The sequence below is a fragment of the Melozone crissalis genome, unplaced genomic scaffold, assembly GCF_028551555.1.
Source record: "Melozone crissalis strain CALT ecotype California unplaced genomic scaffold, PUWL_Pcris_2 ptg000005l_1, whole genome shotgun sequence".
Classification (NCBI taxonomy): domain Eukaryota; kingdom Metazoa; phylum Chordata; class Aves; order Passeriformes; family Passerellidae; genus Melozone; species Melozone crissalis.
Window position 1 is genome coordinate 64,476,296 of NW_026535783.1, and position 19,460 is coordinate 64,495,755.

Sequence of the window (19,460 nt, forward strand, 5' to 3'; positions counted from 1 at the left end):
ACAGCTTCACAAAACTGACAGGAAAGGTGTGAGTAACTACATGGAAAAGCATTACTTTATACTCATTAGAGCATCAAGTGATTAGAAGTAAGAAACACTGCAGAGACAGCACTCCACCAGAAACAGAGGCAACACACTGTGGGAAGCCAGGGATTTTCCCAATCAGCTGCCATCACTTGACCTTTACATCACTGTGCTCACAGAGAACTGAGTCTACTTGTGTGGCAGCAACAACAGCAAGTAATTCCCGTGTCAAACCACGACACCCCCTTAATCACGTCTTCTATTTCATCATTATTTCTTTGCTGCATAATTCTTGGAATTATTTCTAGAAGCTTGTTTGGTTTGGGTTCTTTGGGTTTTTTGGCAACCCTTTAGCTGTCATGCCATATGCACTGCTTTAACACCTTTGCTTTTTTTGTGCCTTCAGCCTTTCTCCTATTTTGGTAATCTGTTTACACCATTAGGGAGAGTTTTACTGGAACTTATCACCACAAGGGGAAAACAAAGCAAATCTTACTCACTGAGACATTATATTAGGCTTTTACCCTGAAGTATAGGAAAGAGGTTACAAAAACCTAAAAATCACGCCATAAAATGCTACATTGTGCTTGAAGGCTAGATTACTCCTTGGCCATTTCAGGCTGAATTATCCTCTTGTGTTAGATTACATTGTTAGACCTGAGCCCCATTAATGCTCTTGCATTCATTGCTCCAAATACACTGGCTTTGCTTTCTCCTCCTTTTTGATTCAAATGAAGTATTTAGTGTCAGCCAGATGTGCTGGCCTGTAGCACCCACCCTGCCCCACACACTTAGTCCCCCAAGTGCAGGATAACCTTGTGCACCTGACTTCAGAAATGCATGAGGCAGGTTCTAAGGCTTAAATAGTATTTGGAATACTCTGTTTTTTCCAATATATCTCAGAATAAGATCACAGAAATATGAAGTAATGCTGTTACAATTCAATTTACGCTTCTCCCTTAATCAAAAGAAAATCTCTATTTTCAGTGTGGTAGCTCAGTCTTTTTTCTATCTTTTTGAAACACATAAACCAGGGGAATGAAAAAAACCCCAAACCTTAAAGGCAGTCTACAGCTTTGTATTTTCCTCCACTCATCAAAATCAAAGAAAACAGGAGCTTCCTGTAAATGCCCAGCCAATGTTTATTATCTGACCACTGGAAACAAGGGAAAAATCAAAGAGACACTCAAGGCTGCCCTCTTGACCTCAAGATGAGTCCACGCTGACTTAGACAATATATGCTGGTACAGATAGCAGGCTGCTCTCATTATTTATACTGAACACACAGCAGAGAAAACACAAAGACCTTGTAGATGAAGCCTTGTAATTTACACTTGAAAATAAATAAGTGTGATGAAGTGTGGGCCCATATTTCTGAAAGCAATAAGAAACAATTGTAGAAATATTCTGCAATGCACTGGACCCATATGCCAATGCTACAGGTGAATAATATGCACTGGCCAATTACAGGTTATGTCATACAGAGTTACCCTTCCAGTTTTCCAGAAGTCTAGAATTCAGACTTATTGAGAATATAAACTTTACTCTTAATTAATGAAAAACCTAATATTCTGTGACAGCAATAAATGAAAAAAGACATATCCCTTTTTAAAGATGAAAATTTATTTCTAAGGGTACTCTGCTTTAGAACTAAAACCTGGCTATTAGGCAGTAAGGAGGAATAGTGAAAGAAGATTATCCTGTAGTTTAGTATAGTAAATCTGGGGGATCATCTGCACATTTATTTTTCACATCCTCCCTGTGACAGTTTACATAAGACAAATGGTAGGTGTGCCAGCAAGACTCCTACCTGAGACCAATGAGTCTTCTTTAAAAGGATTTTTCAAATTCAGCCTGTAGATTAACAATTACTCATTGCCTTTTTTCTATAAGGGGAAGGAAACATGCAGAAATATCTTATTTCACTATTACTGAAGCAAACCCCAACTATTTATACCTAGTTTATAGGACAATCTTTGACAAAATCATGGGTGAAGGAAGATGAAGCCTTTGCTGAGAGGACAGAAAGATAGGAACAGCAGCAATAAGGAGCTAATTAAATATTTTCTTTGATATGCAAATGAATGAGCCAGGTAGGCCAAGAGGGTGCTGGAGAAAAACCGTGAGGAAGACAGCAGGGAACTGCTGGAAACCAGAAAAAGTGCTTGGAAAAACACTTAATTTGGTGCTGCAGGCATTCAGGAAATTTAAGATGCAACTTCAAAATAGAAACATTCTAGATGGAGCAAAAATGCAATGCCTGATTGTGTAAGATCCCTTTTTCATGATTCTGCACACACATTTGTTGAAATATGCTGATCCATTGTTTACACTTTCATATGTCAAGACACACATTCAGCAGAATGGCTACTAGATGGACAGCAAGCCAGAGCTCTCCCAAAGCACCACCTGACTCAATCTTGTCTTTCCAAGCACATGTCATCATATTTGAGACAAATCTGCCTCCTTCTAAATAGAGGAGCAGGGAAATAATTCCCAGAGCCCCTATTCACCCCCCTCTCCCAGTGCCAGCAGAGATGGAAATGTCCCTTGGGAGCAGCCCATGGGAGAGACACGGTGCTGAGACACATCCCTGCCTGCCTGCAGGGCCTGGGCACCCCACAGAAATCTGTGTTATCTTGCTCTTTCAGCTGCTGCTGCTGCCCGGAGGTGGAAGAGCCTTGCCAGGTAATGGGGATATAACAGATTTAGCAGTGAGAAAACCACCCCAGCATCACACTGCCCAGCAAGCCCGTGGAAATGGCATCATGTGTTTCTGGGGAGGCATACAGTTGATATTTTGGCAGCTTCCATCATCAAACACATGTATGTGTTCAAGTGTTTCATAATTTGCAGTAATCCTTGCCAGATTCCACTGGCCTTTCCAGCATTTCCTTTCCTTGTAAGCACTGGAAGTTTTCTTGCAGTATGAATTCTTTAGTTTTGCAGACGGCTTTCAGTGTAGCCTCATTACCATGGAATTGCAGCTCTTGCTAATTTTTTTATAATATTTCCATGTTGCATGTCTTCATGAGGATCTGCAGATACATAAACTCCTACCAGCATTCACCCCATCCCTGCAGCATCCAGTGTAATATGGGAAGACCATGCAATGGATTTTACTCCTTTTGGGGCATTCTTCCTGCTACTGGGCTTTAATTCACTGTATCTGTGTGAAGCCACAGAAAGCAGTGGGCCATCCCAGTAAAGAGAGGGAGGTAGTGGCCGCACCTGCTCTGCAGAAATTTTGTTACTGGTAGGGGAAAAAAAGGAAGAGTGCAGTCCAGCTAATCTAAACACATAGGGCCTGAAAATCAAGGAGGAAAGAGATGGGGAATCCTAATGGATCATTTTAGAATCCATTTTCAGAGGAGTGTTAAAATTATATTGGCATACAATTTTACACTTGGCTAGGACACGTTTCTGGGGATTAATGACAAGTACATCTGGCAAGTGAAAATAATCAGTCTCCTAAAGGAACAAACAAGTGAACATTTCATCAGAGAAGGACAGGATGAGGTTTGGGGTTTGATTTTTCAACGAGTAACAAAACAGGGGGCGAGCTATTTCCAAGTCCAGCAAGAGAAACAGATCTTGCACAGCTGCACTGGTAGAAAAAGAAATCAAAACCACCCAGGAACCTGCTTTGAGCAAGGAGAAGATTCATCCAATGCCAGAGGATGCTAGACTGGGCTAGTCACTGGCAGGACACACCTCATTGTCAGCATGGGAATTTAAGGCACGGTCAGCCTTAAATTCCTGCTGTTATAGAGACAGCTCTCAGCTAAGAGTGAGGAAGAGTGAACACCCTTCCCCTCGCCACAGAACCACTCCAGGCCTCTCACTGAAACTTCCACCTGAGACCACTATCCCTGAGACCAAAGCTTCTTTCTGTTTTATTTTTCATCAGTATTGGAATTGGTATTGGTACAATCAATATTCCTGCATTTTTAACCTCAACATGTACTCATTACTCCTGCTGATCAAGAAAATTTGAAATTTTACCATTTAAAAAACTTATTTTTTCCTCCCCCATGCTCTACATGCACTAGTTCTCCTATTCTTAGCTTTTCTTCTCTGCTTCCCTCCCACATGGTCCACCTCACCCGTCCTCCAATCTTGCCTAAAATGTGAACAGGTAAAGTCTGTTGCTTTCCTGCTTTAACTCATATTAGCAAATGCACTTAGTTTTATGCTAATGATCTAAAGAGTTACTCTAAAATTTGCAATATTTAGCAATTATTTAATGTTGCTGCTATAAATACTATTTCTCCACAATGTGGAGTTGGTAGCATTTGAGTATTAGCTGGATTTAGAAACATATCATGTGGCTTGCAAAAGTCCTGCTAAACTTGGCCATCTAAGACAGTAAAAATTATTATACTTTACCAGTTCCCAACATTGTTTTGCTTTCTTTAAGCACTCTCGGTATTTGCCTTGTAGACCATCTTTTATAACTACTGTTATAAAAAAACCACCCATCACTCTTTCTAGGGTAATTTTCATTCTGCCTCTAGCTGGCTTTTACCCAAAACCCTTGCACCACATCTTAGCTGTGTCATGCTACTTCATCTGCAGTCTCAGGCAAGACGCTGCCTGAGATACAACCAAGTTCTATTCCAATGCCAGTATGTCCTAACCATTTTAAAAATTGTTTGGTTCTATATTATAAATGTTAATTTATCTAAAATGCTTTGGTTGTCATGGAGACTTTTTCTGCAACCACTCAATTCTTATGCAAATTATTGTACTCAATTAAAATGAAATTAGAAGATTTCTGCAAGATAAAGTGAGACTAAAAATTAGCAGAAACAGGAAAAGAAAATGACATCACTCTATTCAATAGCAAAATGGTTTCCACAAGGGACACTTTCTCAATGAATGATTCACAGATCTATTAGTTCTTGTCTGTATTGAGATGATTGCAATTCCTAGTTGCATTTGTTTAGTTAAAAAAAAGGTTTCCCACATAAATATGTATGCATTTTCCATACTACAAAACTGAGGAATAATAAGTGCTTTTAAAAGTAGCTCTGCAGAATCTCCCTTATTCTACAACCATGTTCATATTCCAGAGCAGACTAGCTGTTACTGTCTCTAATGGCTCAAACTGCCTACCTGTCATCTGAAAAAAGATAATGGGAAATATTGACCAGGGTTTGGATCTGATTCCCTGAGAAGCAAACTATAAGTTTTTCTTCAATTCTGTGTTTAGAAATGAAATTCAGCACTGCAGTCATTCAAGAAAACTGTTTTCCCTCCATTGTTATTAAGCAAGACTCACTCTATGATAAATGAGGCATGCAGGAAAAAGATTAAATATTTCTCATAGCTCATACTAGGATTTGTTTCCCCCTCTTTAACTTTCTACTTCCAACTCAGAACCCACAGAATTAGACAAGTTCACCTTTCAGGAGCTTGATCACAGAAGATATTTTCAATTTAGTTTATTTATTATTAAATAACAGTCTTTGCTTCTAGAAGTTGTGAAGCCACAGTGCTGACAACCTGGCTGCAAGCTTCCCTCAGAGGTTCCTGTGTCAGGGGCTGTGAGAGGCAAGGCAGCACAGGGAGTTACTGGAGCACGTCACCGCTCCTGCCTGCTGAGAGCGGGTGAAAGGGAATCCCTGAAAGCTTGCAGAAGAGGCAGTGGCCTGGGGAGGGGAAAAGAGCTCCACTGAAGACACCAACGAAGCTGCCTGACAACAACTGCTGAGGCTTTAACCAGGTTTCTCTGAGTAGCTAAGGGCCCCAGGATATGGGAAAGATGTGGGCACGTAGAGGACTTTCGATAGACAGTAACTGAAACATAGAAAACATAATGGGGGACAAAAGATCGTGGGGCAAATTAAATACAGTCTTTCACAATGCTCTGCTGCATGAGAGCTTTCTATGAAGTTTGCTTTAAAGAATAAAGTAATCACATTCTCTCTAGCTACTTGGGACAACTTACAAAGGGCTTTCCCAATTTCCAGAGTGACAGAAAATTAGGCGCTGACCACCAAAAAAAAAGGTGTAAAGGCATTACTACAACTCTGTATGAAGAACAAAATACCAAATTACATTGGAAGGACTACAAAGGAGCATTAATGCACGTCTTTATTCTGAAATTACTCAGGTTTATAATTTCTGAAGATAAATTCAAGAGAAACTAAATGAGCTACTAGGATATCAAAGAGCACGTTTATCAGAGTTCTGTTTCTTGACGCCAGCTTCAGAGAACAGGCATAGATGGTGTCATCAAGTCACAACCTCTTTCTGTTTTTGCCAGTCCTGAGTGAGGGATCCGTAACATGGTTCCATGAAGCAGGGTCCAAAGGACTTCTCCGACCCCTGTTCAGCAGACAGACAGACTGCCATGACATAATGAGGCCAGGGCACTGAAGCAAACAGAAGGTGCTATTCTGACACTAGCTCATAAAAGACTCCCACTTTAGTGACTGATTAATTCCTTGAATATTTTTGACATCCCTGAGCAATTTTAATTTCCAAAAGCAAACAAAAAGGTGCCCCTAACACCTGGGAAAGCTTTGCTATATTTTCTCCATAAGAAGTAATCATTCCCACACCTCTTAAAAAGGCAAGTTATTTAGAACAATGATATTTAATTAATATTAATTAAATATTAACAATTAATATTTTTGTTAATGTATACTATATAAAAGGAGAGAATATGAGTTTGAACCTAGAGTTCACAGGAAATTACGTGAAACTTGAAATGGAACTGAGTCAAGAGACTGTCAGCTGCAAGTGCTACTTTTAGATTTTGTTTAGTGCACTTAATAATAACATGAAAGAAGAAACAGAAAACCCTATGGTCAAGATGCCAAAGTAAAAACAAGAATGTATGGATTGACACTTTTATCTCAGGTGGTAAAACCAAAAACTATTCTTAGCAATCTGCAGGTATTCTGACTAAAAAGAAGTTAAAGTAGAGTTGACTTTTTTTGCAGACATTCATATTTGAAAAAGATATTTAAACTGGTGATTCAGCTGGAAGACAATAGATATGAATAAAATTTGATTGCAAAAAATCCCAACTTGAACAAGAGGTAGCCCATAGAAGACAAGATATCAGATTGTGCTTTTGGACTTAACGTTGCTGGAACACTCAGAGTCTTATCAGAGGATTTTCCCTTGGGGCTCTGTCAAAACACTGACAGTTTAAATGCACTTCAGCGATGCCTGTCTGTTATAGACATGCAGGAATGAGAGAGGAGAGGCAAGCAAATGTGCGAAGTATTTCCCAGCACTAGGCTGGAGATGCAGCACCTGTAAAGAACTTTAATACCAGTTAATTTAGACCTACTACATTTTTCTCTCTGTCCTGGTAAATTTCTCCATTGGTCTGCCATTCTCTTTGTCATTCTTTGCCACAAGCTCCTTGTCACTCCTTACTTGTTGGGTTGGCAAAAAACACAATGTACATTATCAATAAATATTCTAATTTACACGAACATCTCCAGGTTTGAGTTTGTATTTGGAGTGGTATGTAGGGTACGACCCACAACGTGATTTATGAAGTCTGAGAAACAGTTTTCTTTTTAAAAATACAGCCCAAATCAATCTGATTTGAACTGTATTAACTCAGGTGTCAAACTGATACATTCACTTGAATTCATCTCCCTTTAGGTAACACAACTGAAAAATTGTCATAATGACAGTTCATTTTAGCAATAATGTGGGTGATTTGACAATACTATTAAATATGGTGAAGGAAATGAATAATTTCATTATCCAGAACTTTTAGTTAGAATGGCATGAAACCAACAATGCTAACAACAATGATTCTAGAAGATTAATTGGATCTTGGGTATTTATAAAATCATCTTCATGATACGAGGGATGTTTGCATGGAAGAACTTACTCTTCTGCAGCTCAAATACTATTCAGAAGAAGAATGGACATCTGGGATGGGAGAAAACTGGAGCAATAAAGCAGTTGATATAAAAAGTAGCAGCATATTACACGATTTAGCAGTAACAGCAATCAAGATGTTTGCAGCCAGGAGAGCAGCACTGCTTGTGTAACAGGCCCAGCTGTGTCATTTGCTGATAGCTGATTAGAAAGGATAAGAGTGACTCCTCCCGAGCACAAAAGCTGCTTTGCTGTCTGTGTATGGGTGGTGGTCTACAAATAAGGCACATAAGGTATTCCACACCCTGGAGGTGGTGCCAGGCCACACTGGGGTCCTGCTTGTCCACACAGAGTCTTACCTTGAGGACAAGCATGGGGTGGATCTCAAACCTGGTCTCGGCTGTCCCTCCACATCTGACACAGCTCCTCTGCTCAGGAGGAGATTTCCAGGTCATTATCTTTCTCCTGCAATGGGACTCATACAAGAACAGAAAAAGGCGTGCACAAGGTCTCTCTGTCAGTCAGGACATTTCCTTCATGCACAATAAAAAGATGTAAGGACTGAAAATACTGCGCATGAGAGGGGAGTCTGCCCTAAGGCAGAAAGCTAAATTTATCCTCTCTAAAACTCAGAGGGCAGCCATTGTACAGAACAGTGCAAGTTTTAATCCTTTAGCTCAGCTTAGAAAGGAGAAACAGCTAGTGTTAATTGGAGTCACTAGTGCAAAACATCTTGGCTGCATATTTCTGCTTAATTATTTTTAGTTTAAGGTTGAAGAGTGAAGTAATACTCCTAGCTTTAGAGCTGAAAATAATTTAATATGGTTTCTTGTTTCATTGCTTGTTGGGTCTTTTTCCAAATCACAGACGTCTGTATTTGCAAAGTTTCCAATTCTGTTGTACAAGGGGCAAAGGAGGATGCAGATCTCCACAATATTGGTGCTCATCTATAACATCACAAGGGGGCTCTGCAATTCTACTGAGTGACTTTGTTTCTGGTCAGAATGCCAGACAACTGGTCCTAGCTGTCCAAACTATTGGATCAAGTATCCAATCTTTTTGAAAAGATCAATCTGACAGTTCAAATCCCATAGTCACTACTGAGTATAGCATACAGAATGTTTAAACTGTCAGTATATTAAATCCCGGTTTAATCAAATAATGTGGTTCCCCATCCTGGATCCCATGAAATCTTTTCAGTTCTCCTACCACACAGATGGTTGCTGCTCAGGAACCAAGAGCTTCACTGGGTTTTTTGTGTTTTGCCTTTGCAAGATCTCATGAAAGACTCCTGTAGAGTATCCAGCTCTCCTGAGGATGCCCTAATCTGAAACCCATGTGGACATATAAAGGGCGACATGAAAAGTAAGGCACTTTGACCATGGTTGTCTCCAGCTCAGGACTGAGGCCTCACTGGTACTTTAACTTGCAGCATGTCTCTCCTCATTCCTTTGCCTCAGTATTGAGAGAGTAATCATCAGTCTTCTGTAGAACTTAGGATGGCACAGGAGCAGTTGTTTTTGTTGTTGTTGTTCAGAAATAGCTCTTGTCAAGGTTGAAGGTATGACCATGGCATAAAAAAAAGTATGCTTTTGTTTTTTCAAGTGGAAGATACTTTCAGAATGAATATTTGATGTGTATTTTTGTAATATTCCTCTATGATACTAAACTTTAATTACAGAACAAGGAATATCAAATAACCTGTCCTTACGTGAGTTTGAAATCACTAACACCAGTCAGTTAATTCATTTACTCAAGCCAGTATAAAATGTTTTACTCATCATCTCTTGCTCTAAAAAACCCAAATCCCTACCAATAAAATATCATCCCAACACTATTACAGAATCATCTCACTTTATGCATATGCACTTCAGAAGCATGAGCATACTCATGAGCAAACTCAACAGCTGTCTTGAAGAACCTTTGTAGCAAAACCAGATGTTTGATAAACGCAGTAAATACCAAAGAGAATTTCTTTCCTGTCAGTCTACAAAATTTTTATTTGACATAACACTATCCTCCTGGCAGGCTGATTGCCACTACTCTGTTTTATGATGACGTCTCAAGGAGATTTTTCCAGTTTTTCCCGTCTTTTGTCCGCTCTAACACACTTGATGCTATGTGCCTGCTGAGCACCTTTCTTCAACATTTACTGGCTAATTTCTCCATTTTCAACTAATTTTTTCCCCCCCAAAAGTTTCATGGTAGTTACATTTCCAAAGACACTTTTAGGATATTTGCTGCAGATATTTATTCATATTAATTACTCATACGCTGGTAAAATAATTCCAATAATTGCTAACACAGGGTTTACATACAGAGGAGAAATTTGAACTCTAACATCCTTGGGGAAGGAAGGTACTGGAAGAGGTATGTACAGGCAACTTACCTGTCAAATAGTTCTCCACCAGTGACGAGTTCCAGAACAAGACTGATTTCTGTAGGGGTCTCAAATATCTCCTTCAGCTTTATCTGGTAAAAGAATACAGAAAGTATTTCTTTTGCTTATTTGTCTTCTTGCAGAGCACTTCTGAAGGTCAACAGTAGAACACAGAACACAGCTGGGAGAGTTACCTTGTTCTCTCCCAATTTTTTTTCCTTTTTTTTACTCTTTTGGTTATTCTCATACCTCTGTGACTTCTGTGAAATACAGGAGTTCAGGAGGCCATCTCCCAAGCTCTCAGAGAAACCAAAAAGTAAGACCTTTTGGTCTTTAAGTCTCCCAGGAATGAAAACACCAATTTCTACTTTCATTTGCAGAAATTTTTTCACATAGTTTCTCACTCAGCTCTGTAAGAACATCGTTTTATCTTAAAATGGAAATATAACTTAACAGATGTTCATAAAAAAGCTGCTAGCATGCCCACTAAGAGAACCCAGACCTTTAATCCAGGTCTGCACAGGTCTTCCTGTACAACCACAACAGTCTTTCACAAACAGAAGGAGTACTAAGAAAAAGAAGGAAACAAATGTGGAGTGGCGTAACTTGGCTAAACTTACAATGTTGGGATGCGAAAGGCGAAGGAGAACTCCAATTTCAGTGCGGACAATTTTCTTGTCTACCTGGTTAAAAGCGGGGAGGGAAAAGGGGAAAAAATTATTTCCATGTTTAGCACAGAAATTTCTGGATGAATCACAGGATGCTATGTGTGAATAGCACTTCCAGATCTCCCAGAAGAGTAAGGTAATGTGAGACACATGAGTCAAGCACACCGGAAAGAGAAATTTTCGATTAATACAAGATGGATACTATAACAGGGAAATGTCCAAACCCAGCAAAACTATTACAAATATACACGTGAGTCACACAAGAAGTACAATATAGGAAAGATATCTGAAGAAGGTGAGAAAATTCCTGGTTTTACTCAGGTTCTGACCTTGTCTATTGCTACTTATGTTTGCTGAGTTTATGCAACTTTCTTTTGACACACTGTCCAGCAGCTGTGCTGGAAAAGGTTTCTGCATGAAGGATGTGCTCATCAAAGCAGTGTAACTTACTGCTTAGAGCAAAAAAGGGGTCCAAATACCTCCAAATACCTCCAGCCACAGAGTATAATGTTTAACCTCAATTTGCTTCAACTATCTCTGACATGATCTATTAATTCAAAGTACTGGTTAAACCTCTGAGAAGATTACCCCTTCCCTTTTCAAACTGCAGTCTTCAACAATCACAACTTATGTTTTTGGGGGTCATCAGTCATTTCTCACAAGAAGCGTGGAGCTATGGAGTATTTTGTTTAGGAAAGAAAACTGCAGCTCTCCTGGAACTAGAATGCTTAAGCAAGCAAGAATGGAACATGTTTGTAAGCAAATTTTGAATGCTTTTATGTTTCTAAGGCAATTAATACACTTACGAGGAAACTACCTGATTTGCAAATATTCTCCCAAACCCTAGAGAAGTCCTACATTGATGACTCAGGGGGTTCAGAAATGAATAAGAGTCAGCAAGTCATTGTGGTTTCAAAGTTGATGACATATATGACATCAAGCAGAACATTTTAAGAGGGACTTGGGCTGGGGGTTTTTTGTTTTTGTTTTTTTTTTTCCTTCATGGAAGCTTTTTTTCTAAGTCAAGTTTTGGTTTTGGCTTTTTACATCAGATGGGAAATGAATGGCAGTCATAATATATAAACCTTTAAAGGGGACATAAAATTGCCTTCCAATTCTTCTTCAGAAGAAGACACATCTGAAGACACATTTTATCACCTGAGAGAGCTACTCCTCAGTAATTTATTTTTTTCTAACATCAACAAAATCCAAGTATCCATTACCTTCAGAACTACTGGATAGGCAGAATTTGATTCTCCCCTTGTGTCAATCAGCTTAGTAATGCCACAGTGGTGTAAATGAGTAGAGAACTACAGTCCTCAGGGCTTTCTTAAAACTTACTGACATTCAATCTCTTCCAGAGCCTCTGCCAGGAGGCAAAATGAAGCAAGAAAAACCAACTTTGGACAAATTCAGTGCACATAAGAAGGAAAAGAAATCAAACATTGAAGAGGAATGAAATATTCCATTACCTGAACATCTAGTTGAAGGTAAATAATATGGCCAATAACAAAATCTTCAAGGATAAACACTTGCTCCGGGATCAAACTCAGGACCTTTTAAGCTTGTGACCAACGCATGCTTTATAAATGTTTTTGCTTTCTACTCCAAATGCAATTAACAAATTTCTTTTCCTTCTACATAAACACTGAGCAGCAGATTTGAAGACATGCTCCCTGTGAACTTTTCCCAAAATGTGGCAAGCACCAGCCTGTGGTTCTGCTCAGTTTCAACATCTTCTTGGCATCGCTTTGGGTTACTTCAGTGAGTGCAAACATGCAGCAAAGGCCTCCAAAGGTCACTGTTGGGCAACAAAGGGCTTTTGATGATTCACACAGTGATACACACTGTGACCATTCCCACATGCTTTGCACCTCAGAAAAATTAATGTACAATTGTGCATGGACAGTGATATTACCAGCAGAGCAGTTTAGACTGAAAAATTTACCTTATCCAAAAGCACTGCTATAGACTGAACAACCCACAGTTTGCTTCCTGCAGTTTTGAAAATGTTTGGGCACCAAGCATACCTGGGAGTACAAGTGAGAAAGTACAGAGGCCTCCTCTCACCTTGCCTCTCACTTAATTAAGTCAAAACATGGCCTAAGACTCAGTTCTAGGTCTTTTGGTTTCATAGACATTTACTCTCAAACTGTAGGTGAGTTCCTCTGTGATAAAGTTTGTGACCTGACACACAACAGTAGACTGTCACACTTTCTCAGATGATGGCATGAGGAAAAGGCACCTCAAAATTCAGGATGGTAAGATTAAATGGCAAATATGCTGCAGAGAAACACTTAGGAGTGCTACATATTTACATGTAATGGCTATTGGGATAGATTTTACTAGGGAAATGGGCATGTATAGGTGATATGAAATGTTTCAGAGTAAAAACAGGGACAAATTTAATCATGACATTTTATTACAGACAGGCCATTTTATCACTTTTAGCTTCTTACCTTCTCCTACACTAAGAACAGATAGAGTCATGTCAACACTTACCTTGTTCAGCTCCTACCAAAAAAAAAGGTACCCACTTATATCAGGGCCAAACCTGGCTTATTTTTAGTTTGGGCAGGAATATCAGCAATTCAACTACTTATATTGAATTTTCCTATCATCATCCTATCAAATAATTTCCTGACATAAATTATTTGCTAGGATGAGAGTCAGGCATCTCACTCTAGAGTATATGTTGCTATAGTAACAATTTTTAAAACTCGGATAATTTAATCAAAATATGCCATTACCACAAATGTTTGGGCAAATTAAGTATGTTGGGGTCGATGAAATACAGCGGTCTGATTTGTGTGTATGTAATAACTGATCAAAATGAGGTTGCAAAATTCTTTATTTTGTCTCCTCCACTTTGGATGCAATTTAAATAGGCAGTTCAGTGCTTGAAAACTATCTGAGCTTTCCCTAAATTAGCATTACTCACAGGATCATCAGTGAGATATGTGTAAGTATATTACAGTCAAAAATAATGGGATCAGCAGAACTGGTCCATTTGTGAAGGGAAAAAACAATCAAATGTTAACTTTCAGAGGTTTCACACTTCCACTAGCTGAGAAACTTTCCTTCTATCCTTTATTCTTTGCTTTTAATCTATGCTTAATGGCTAGAGTACACTTTTAGTCAAATATTTCATCAGTGTCATTTGATTTCTACTTAAATGATTACTTTGTGTGAAAAATGTTACTTCTGTAATGCCAGGTTGTGTAAACACCTGGTCAGGTGATTTTAACACTGGTGCAATTTTACTAAGCTTTATTTTCTGTATTTGCAAACTTTAAATTGCAAGTAATCAAAGGGCATTTGCCATGATAGGCCTGCAGAGCAACAACCTGCTGTGGAACACCCATGTCAATTAGAGAGGTCATTTGACAGGTAAACCCAAATCAGTTATTTATCATCCCCTCTCTGCTGACCTTGAGCTTGAAGATTCCACTGTCATAGGCCAAAAAACACCAAATAAAGTTGTTAGGCGGCCTGTGATTATTAAAACCCACAGCACCTATGTGTTCCCTCAGTTTACTGTGGAGGCACATGGAATGCTGAATGGCAGCAAATCTGCAAACCTGCTTGTGGGTGCTGTACAGCCACTCCCTGGTGCTGTGGCTTCCAGGGCTCCTCAGTAAACTCTAGCAAGCAAACCAGGAGCTGTGACTGCAGCACAGATAAGCACCTGCATGCTGGCTTTAATCTAGATAAAGTACCTGCAGCAGCAAAGATCTAAAAGCTTGAACGCAGGAGCAAGAGGCAATCTAGGAATGCTGCTCCCTTAATTTATAACAAAGCATTTACATTAAAAGGGTCATCATTCCTGGATTACTCCTAGTATTTATCCCTCCAGTTATTTAACTTTAGTAGAATTAGGTATTTATGTCTTTTATAGATAGATATATGTCTGCAACTGCCCTGTCTTTGAAATTTCATACTGATCATGCAGAAAAGGAGCATTAGATTTGTATTCAGGGTACTTCTTATTTTTGAATTTCAGATGATTTTGATAAGAGATAGGAATGGAAAATTACTTAATGAAAGCTGAGATTCTTCCATGTTTCCATGCCCGAAGATGGTGAGATGGAGTAATGCTAAAAACCACTGAGATGTAAAAGTCTTGTTTCTGTGTGAATTAAATGAAACAACATAAAATGAACCATCACTTTACACAGATTAATCCAGCTGCATCTCTGCAGTATAGTACCACCCTAAAAACAGGTGGCCAATGGATGTTCTTTGTACCCTCAAACTTAGTAGAGGGCAAGAGGAAGAGCCCATTCCTCATCCTGCAAGCTCAGTCTCTGCTGTTCTCCTTCCCCTGGGCACTGTAGAGGCAATGGGGCACATTTGCCCAGGTGTGACCCTCGTGCAGTGAAAACACTGTGCCCAGGCAATGGCTGTGAAGAAATCAATGCAAAACATCTCTTGAGGAACTTCACAGCACTGCCCATCTCAGGGAGCCTGTTCACACCAGTTCTGCGCAGCTCCTTAAGTCATATCCCCCTTCTTGACTCACATGAACACCTCTAATATGAGCAATTAATTCTTTATTGAACCAGCAGGTCAGGCTCTGACTATGTGCTTCTTGCACTTACGGGGGGATCACAGTGCAAAGCACTATTAGCTTGACACTTGCCCTAGGGTGACGTTAGGATGCTTGTATCCCCATTCATGTGCTCTGTTTGGGCTGGATACTATGTTCTGTGCCTTCAAGACTGGCTCTGAAGAGTGAAAGTTTTGTTTGGCGTTTCTTATCAGCCTGGTGGTACACAGAGACAGGGCAGTACATTGTGCTGCTTTTGCTTTTTTGCTTTTGCTTTTTGCTTTGCTCTCGCTCTTGCTTCTGCTTTGCTTCTGCTTGCTCTTTCTTCTGCTCATTACTTAGTTTAGCTAAACAGTCCAAATTTTTCCTGGACTGTTTCTCATTTCCTTTTTTTGAACCAACTTGAGCCAGCTCTGGACTGGGACCTGGGAACACCAAGAGTTTGCACCCTGTGGCTGCAGCAGCTGCCCCAGCACCGGAGGGACTGAGAACAGAGCGACCACCCCCGAGAGAGACTCCCTGAATTTGTCATCTTTCTCAGAGTGGTGTCATCCGGTATTGTTCATTTTATGTGCTGGGGGGTGCTGTGCCTGTCAAATAAACAGGATCTTTCCACTTCTCTCCGGGGAATCCTTCCCGAACCGGTTGGGGGGAAAGGGGGCTGTGTGGATTTGCTTTCTGGAGGGGCCCCTTTTGGAGGTTTCCTCCCAAATTTGCCCTAAACCAGGACACTATTAAAAGTGCTTCCAAGAAAAAGGTTTTATTTGCTCATACAGTAACTGCTTTGAAGCCTAAACCTTTCTCTATATTATGGCATCAATTCCTAATTACCATTTATAATTTTGCCATTATTTTTCCTTTTCACAGTTAAGCTGAAACATTAAAACCTGTACAGACACAGACTACACACAAGCAGAGCTGTCATTCCCTGATAGTCTAAAAGGTCTGCTCCCAATTGTCCCAACTAAATGCAGGAGTGATGGGTTACCCAGACTTTCTTGAGAGTTTTGAAGAAAAAAAGAAATAGACTTGAATTTAAATAAATGTTCACAAGAAGAAGGTTCAAAGAAAATATTTCCTATGCAGTTTAAAGTTTTGCTTGTCAATTTCGGAATGTCCTGAATTCCAGGAATTCCAGTTTCTGCCCAGTTTATACATAAGAGTACCTCCTCACAAAATTTTTAAGTCAAGATTCAAGTATAAAACACTTTAAAGAAGATTCCCAAATGTGTTTTTACATCTTCATAAAGATGGATTGATTTGAAATCATCTGATCTCATCTATGTATCGAGATAGATGTCAGTCTTCAGCCTAAGTGATAAAGACATGGAGGTTTCAAAAAGTGCTGAAAGACAGAAAACTAGGGACTTATATGAGACTCAGCCCACTTCCCTGAATTACTCTGATGGAATTCAGTAATCAGCATGGCAGTGGACAGTAGGTAAAAGCAGAATTTTAAAAAGGTGACCCTTCTGAATGAAGGCATACATCATTGTTCCAACTAGGACATTTATTTAACAGCGGCTTTAGATGATTTGTTCATTGAATGACAATAACAGTTTCTCAAGGAAAGAATTTCTCTTATGTTTTAGTAGCTGCTCTTGTTGGAACATTGCTTGACCTTCTCAGCAAGGTCTGCCGCTCTCTCTTGTGCAGCAACAACCTTTGGACTCCTAACAAACTAATATTATCTTAAAAAAAATAAACAATTTGAAATAATCTTTTCTCATTTTAAACTGGCCAGATTATTCTGGCTCTGTCTGCACTCAAGCTTAACATGAGCTCCGTAGAGAGCACAATAAACAACTCCATAAAGCACAACAGCAACTGCACAGTCCTGTGATATCTTCCCTAAGCTCAGCTCAGAGTTTTCACTGGGCAGGTGCGCTGGTTTGGCTGGGATAGAGTTTATTTTCTTCAGAGTGGCTACCATAGGTTTGGGCTTCCATTGGTGCTAAAAATAGTGTGGATAATTCAGGGATGCTTTTATTATTGCTGAGCAGGGCTTGCACTGAGCCAAGGCCTTTTCTGCTTCTCATTCCAGCACATCAGGGATAAGGCTGGAGGTACACAAGGAATTGGGAGGAGACAGAGGCAGGACGAGTGACTCCAGAAGATCAGAGGGATACTCTAGACCATGTAGCATCATGCTCAGGACATAAAGCTGGGGGACAAGAAGGAAAGGGCTGGGGGGATAATTCAGAGTCTTCCCAAGTCACTGTTCTGGGTGATAGAGCCTTGTTTTCCTAGAGATGGCTTACCAAGCAACACAGTGAATGAATTCCTTATTTTTCTTTGCTTATGTGCACAGCTTTTGCTTTGCCTATTAAGCTGTCTGCATCTCAACCCATGAGTCTTCTCACTTTTACCCTTCTGACTTTCTCCCCATCCTGCTGGGGTAAGCAGCTCCATGGGGCTTAGGAGCCAGCTGGGGTTAAACAACACCAGTGGGTTACTGAGGATCTTTATTTTTACCCTACATAAGTAATTTTGTTTATTTAATTTAATGAAGGAAAAAAAAAAAACCAAGAAAACTATTCACTACTAGAGCAACTATTTTCTGCACATATCTCCATGCTTCCAACTTACAACTGCAGTCCTTCAAGTGATGAATATTCCTCAGACTGAACATTATTCCTTGCATGGGAATAATGCCGGTTACATCAATGTGCCTGTATTTTTCCTGTCAGTGATTAAACGTCTGGTAGCTTTTGCCTGCAAATACCTGGGTTTGTGGAAGCTTTAAGAGACTGATCTATCTTCATGGAATAGGACTGTTAATCTGTTAAGAGCAAATTGCTCCATCAAAGAAACAACTGTACTGTTTCTGAAGAAAAGCACAGTACATTTGCAGGGAAACCATCAGATGGATACAGAAAATTCATGCGGCTCTATAAACTTATGGCTGGAAGCACAGTAAATAAACCCTGGCATACCAGATTAACAGGCCCTGCATCTTAAAATACATGGTTTCAGTAGTAAAGGTGACCAGATGCAGGTAACATTCCCCAAAGACACAGGATCCACAGTGAACAGATTCTGTTACCCACCCACATTAACTAGATGGTATCACCACCGAGTGAATGGATGAGTTCAGAACCACTTACAGCTTGTACAACACTGGTCATTTGCAACAACATATTTTATGTTGTATATTTATTTATGTTTATATTTATTTATGAGAGTACAAAACAAGTTATATGTTCATTAGAATAAGCCTCATTATAGGCTATGGTGTAACTATATGACTAATTTGGTTGCTATCTCTTTCCCTGTCTCATTAACACACAGATTTCTGCAAATATGTTAGATAATTGTTGAGCAGTTTATGCAAACAAATTTAAGCTTATTAGGTATTCATGAATTGCTCACTTCAGCAATTCACTATTTATAGTGTGTTACTGCCATTGTTACTGTTCCCAAAGCTGGGTGGGGGAGGACACTTTTAAGATGCAAGAACAATGTGTAAAATCAAAGGTAACTTCTTTTGGTTTTGCCAAAATAGATGCATTTATGGCTCTATTTATAAATCTGTACTTGCCATCTTCTTGTATATTCTTGCTTTTCAGCTATAACTGTTACAAATCCAAAAATTTCCTCTCTCTCACTGAAAATCTATTATTCCAGCTTTTATCCTGGGTAAGGCATCCAGTATTAAACATCTTGGCCTCTCATTCACACCATTCCTCTGAATAAACAAAGTGCTGCATAAATTTTAGAAATGGAGAGCTACTTGGTGATAGGATGTTTCCTGTCATTGATGTTTTATCTTAAAAACACTCCGAATTCTCAGGAGCCCTCAGCTGCATGATAAAGATTTGGAATAAATTATATCTGCTTACATCATTAGCCAAGTGCAATGCTTGCTGCTAGTTAAGAAATTTCACATGAATAATAAGCTGGTCCTTGTTACCCTTATTATCCATCCTTTTCTCAATTCAACCTCTATGAGTCCACTGCTCCCTAATGAAGGTCTGGTGCA

General features: G+C 39.5%; 1 protein-coding gene across 2 annotated transcripts in view; it reads right to left on the minus strand.

Annotated features, from left to right (window-relative positions):
• The window catches only part of CAMK4 (calcium/calmodulin dependent protein kinase IV), a 137,051-nt gene that overhangs the window by 47,949 nt on the left and 69,642 nt on the right, over positions 1-19,460 (minus strand). For both annotated transcript variants that reach the window (XM_054283275.1, XM_054283265.1), the window contains exons 3-4: positions 10,882-10,944; positions 10,271-10,353 (exon numbers count right to left, since the gene is read on the minus strand). In XM_054283275.1, coding sequence (XP_054139250.1) covers positions 10,271-10,353; positions 10,882-10,944 — 146 coding nt within the window. The remainder of the gene's footprint in view (positions 1-10,270; positions 10,354-10,881; positions 10,945-19,460) is intronic.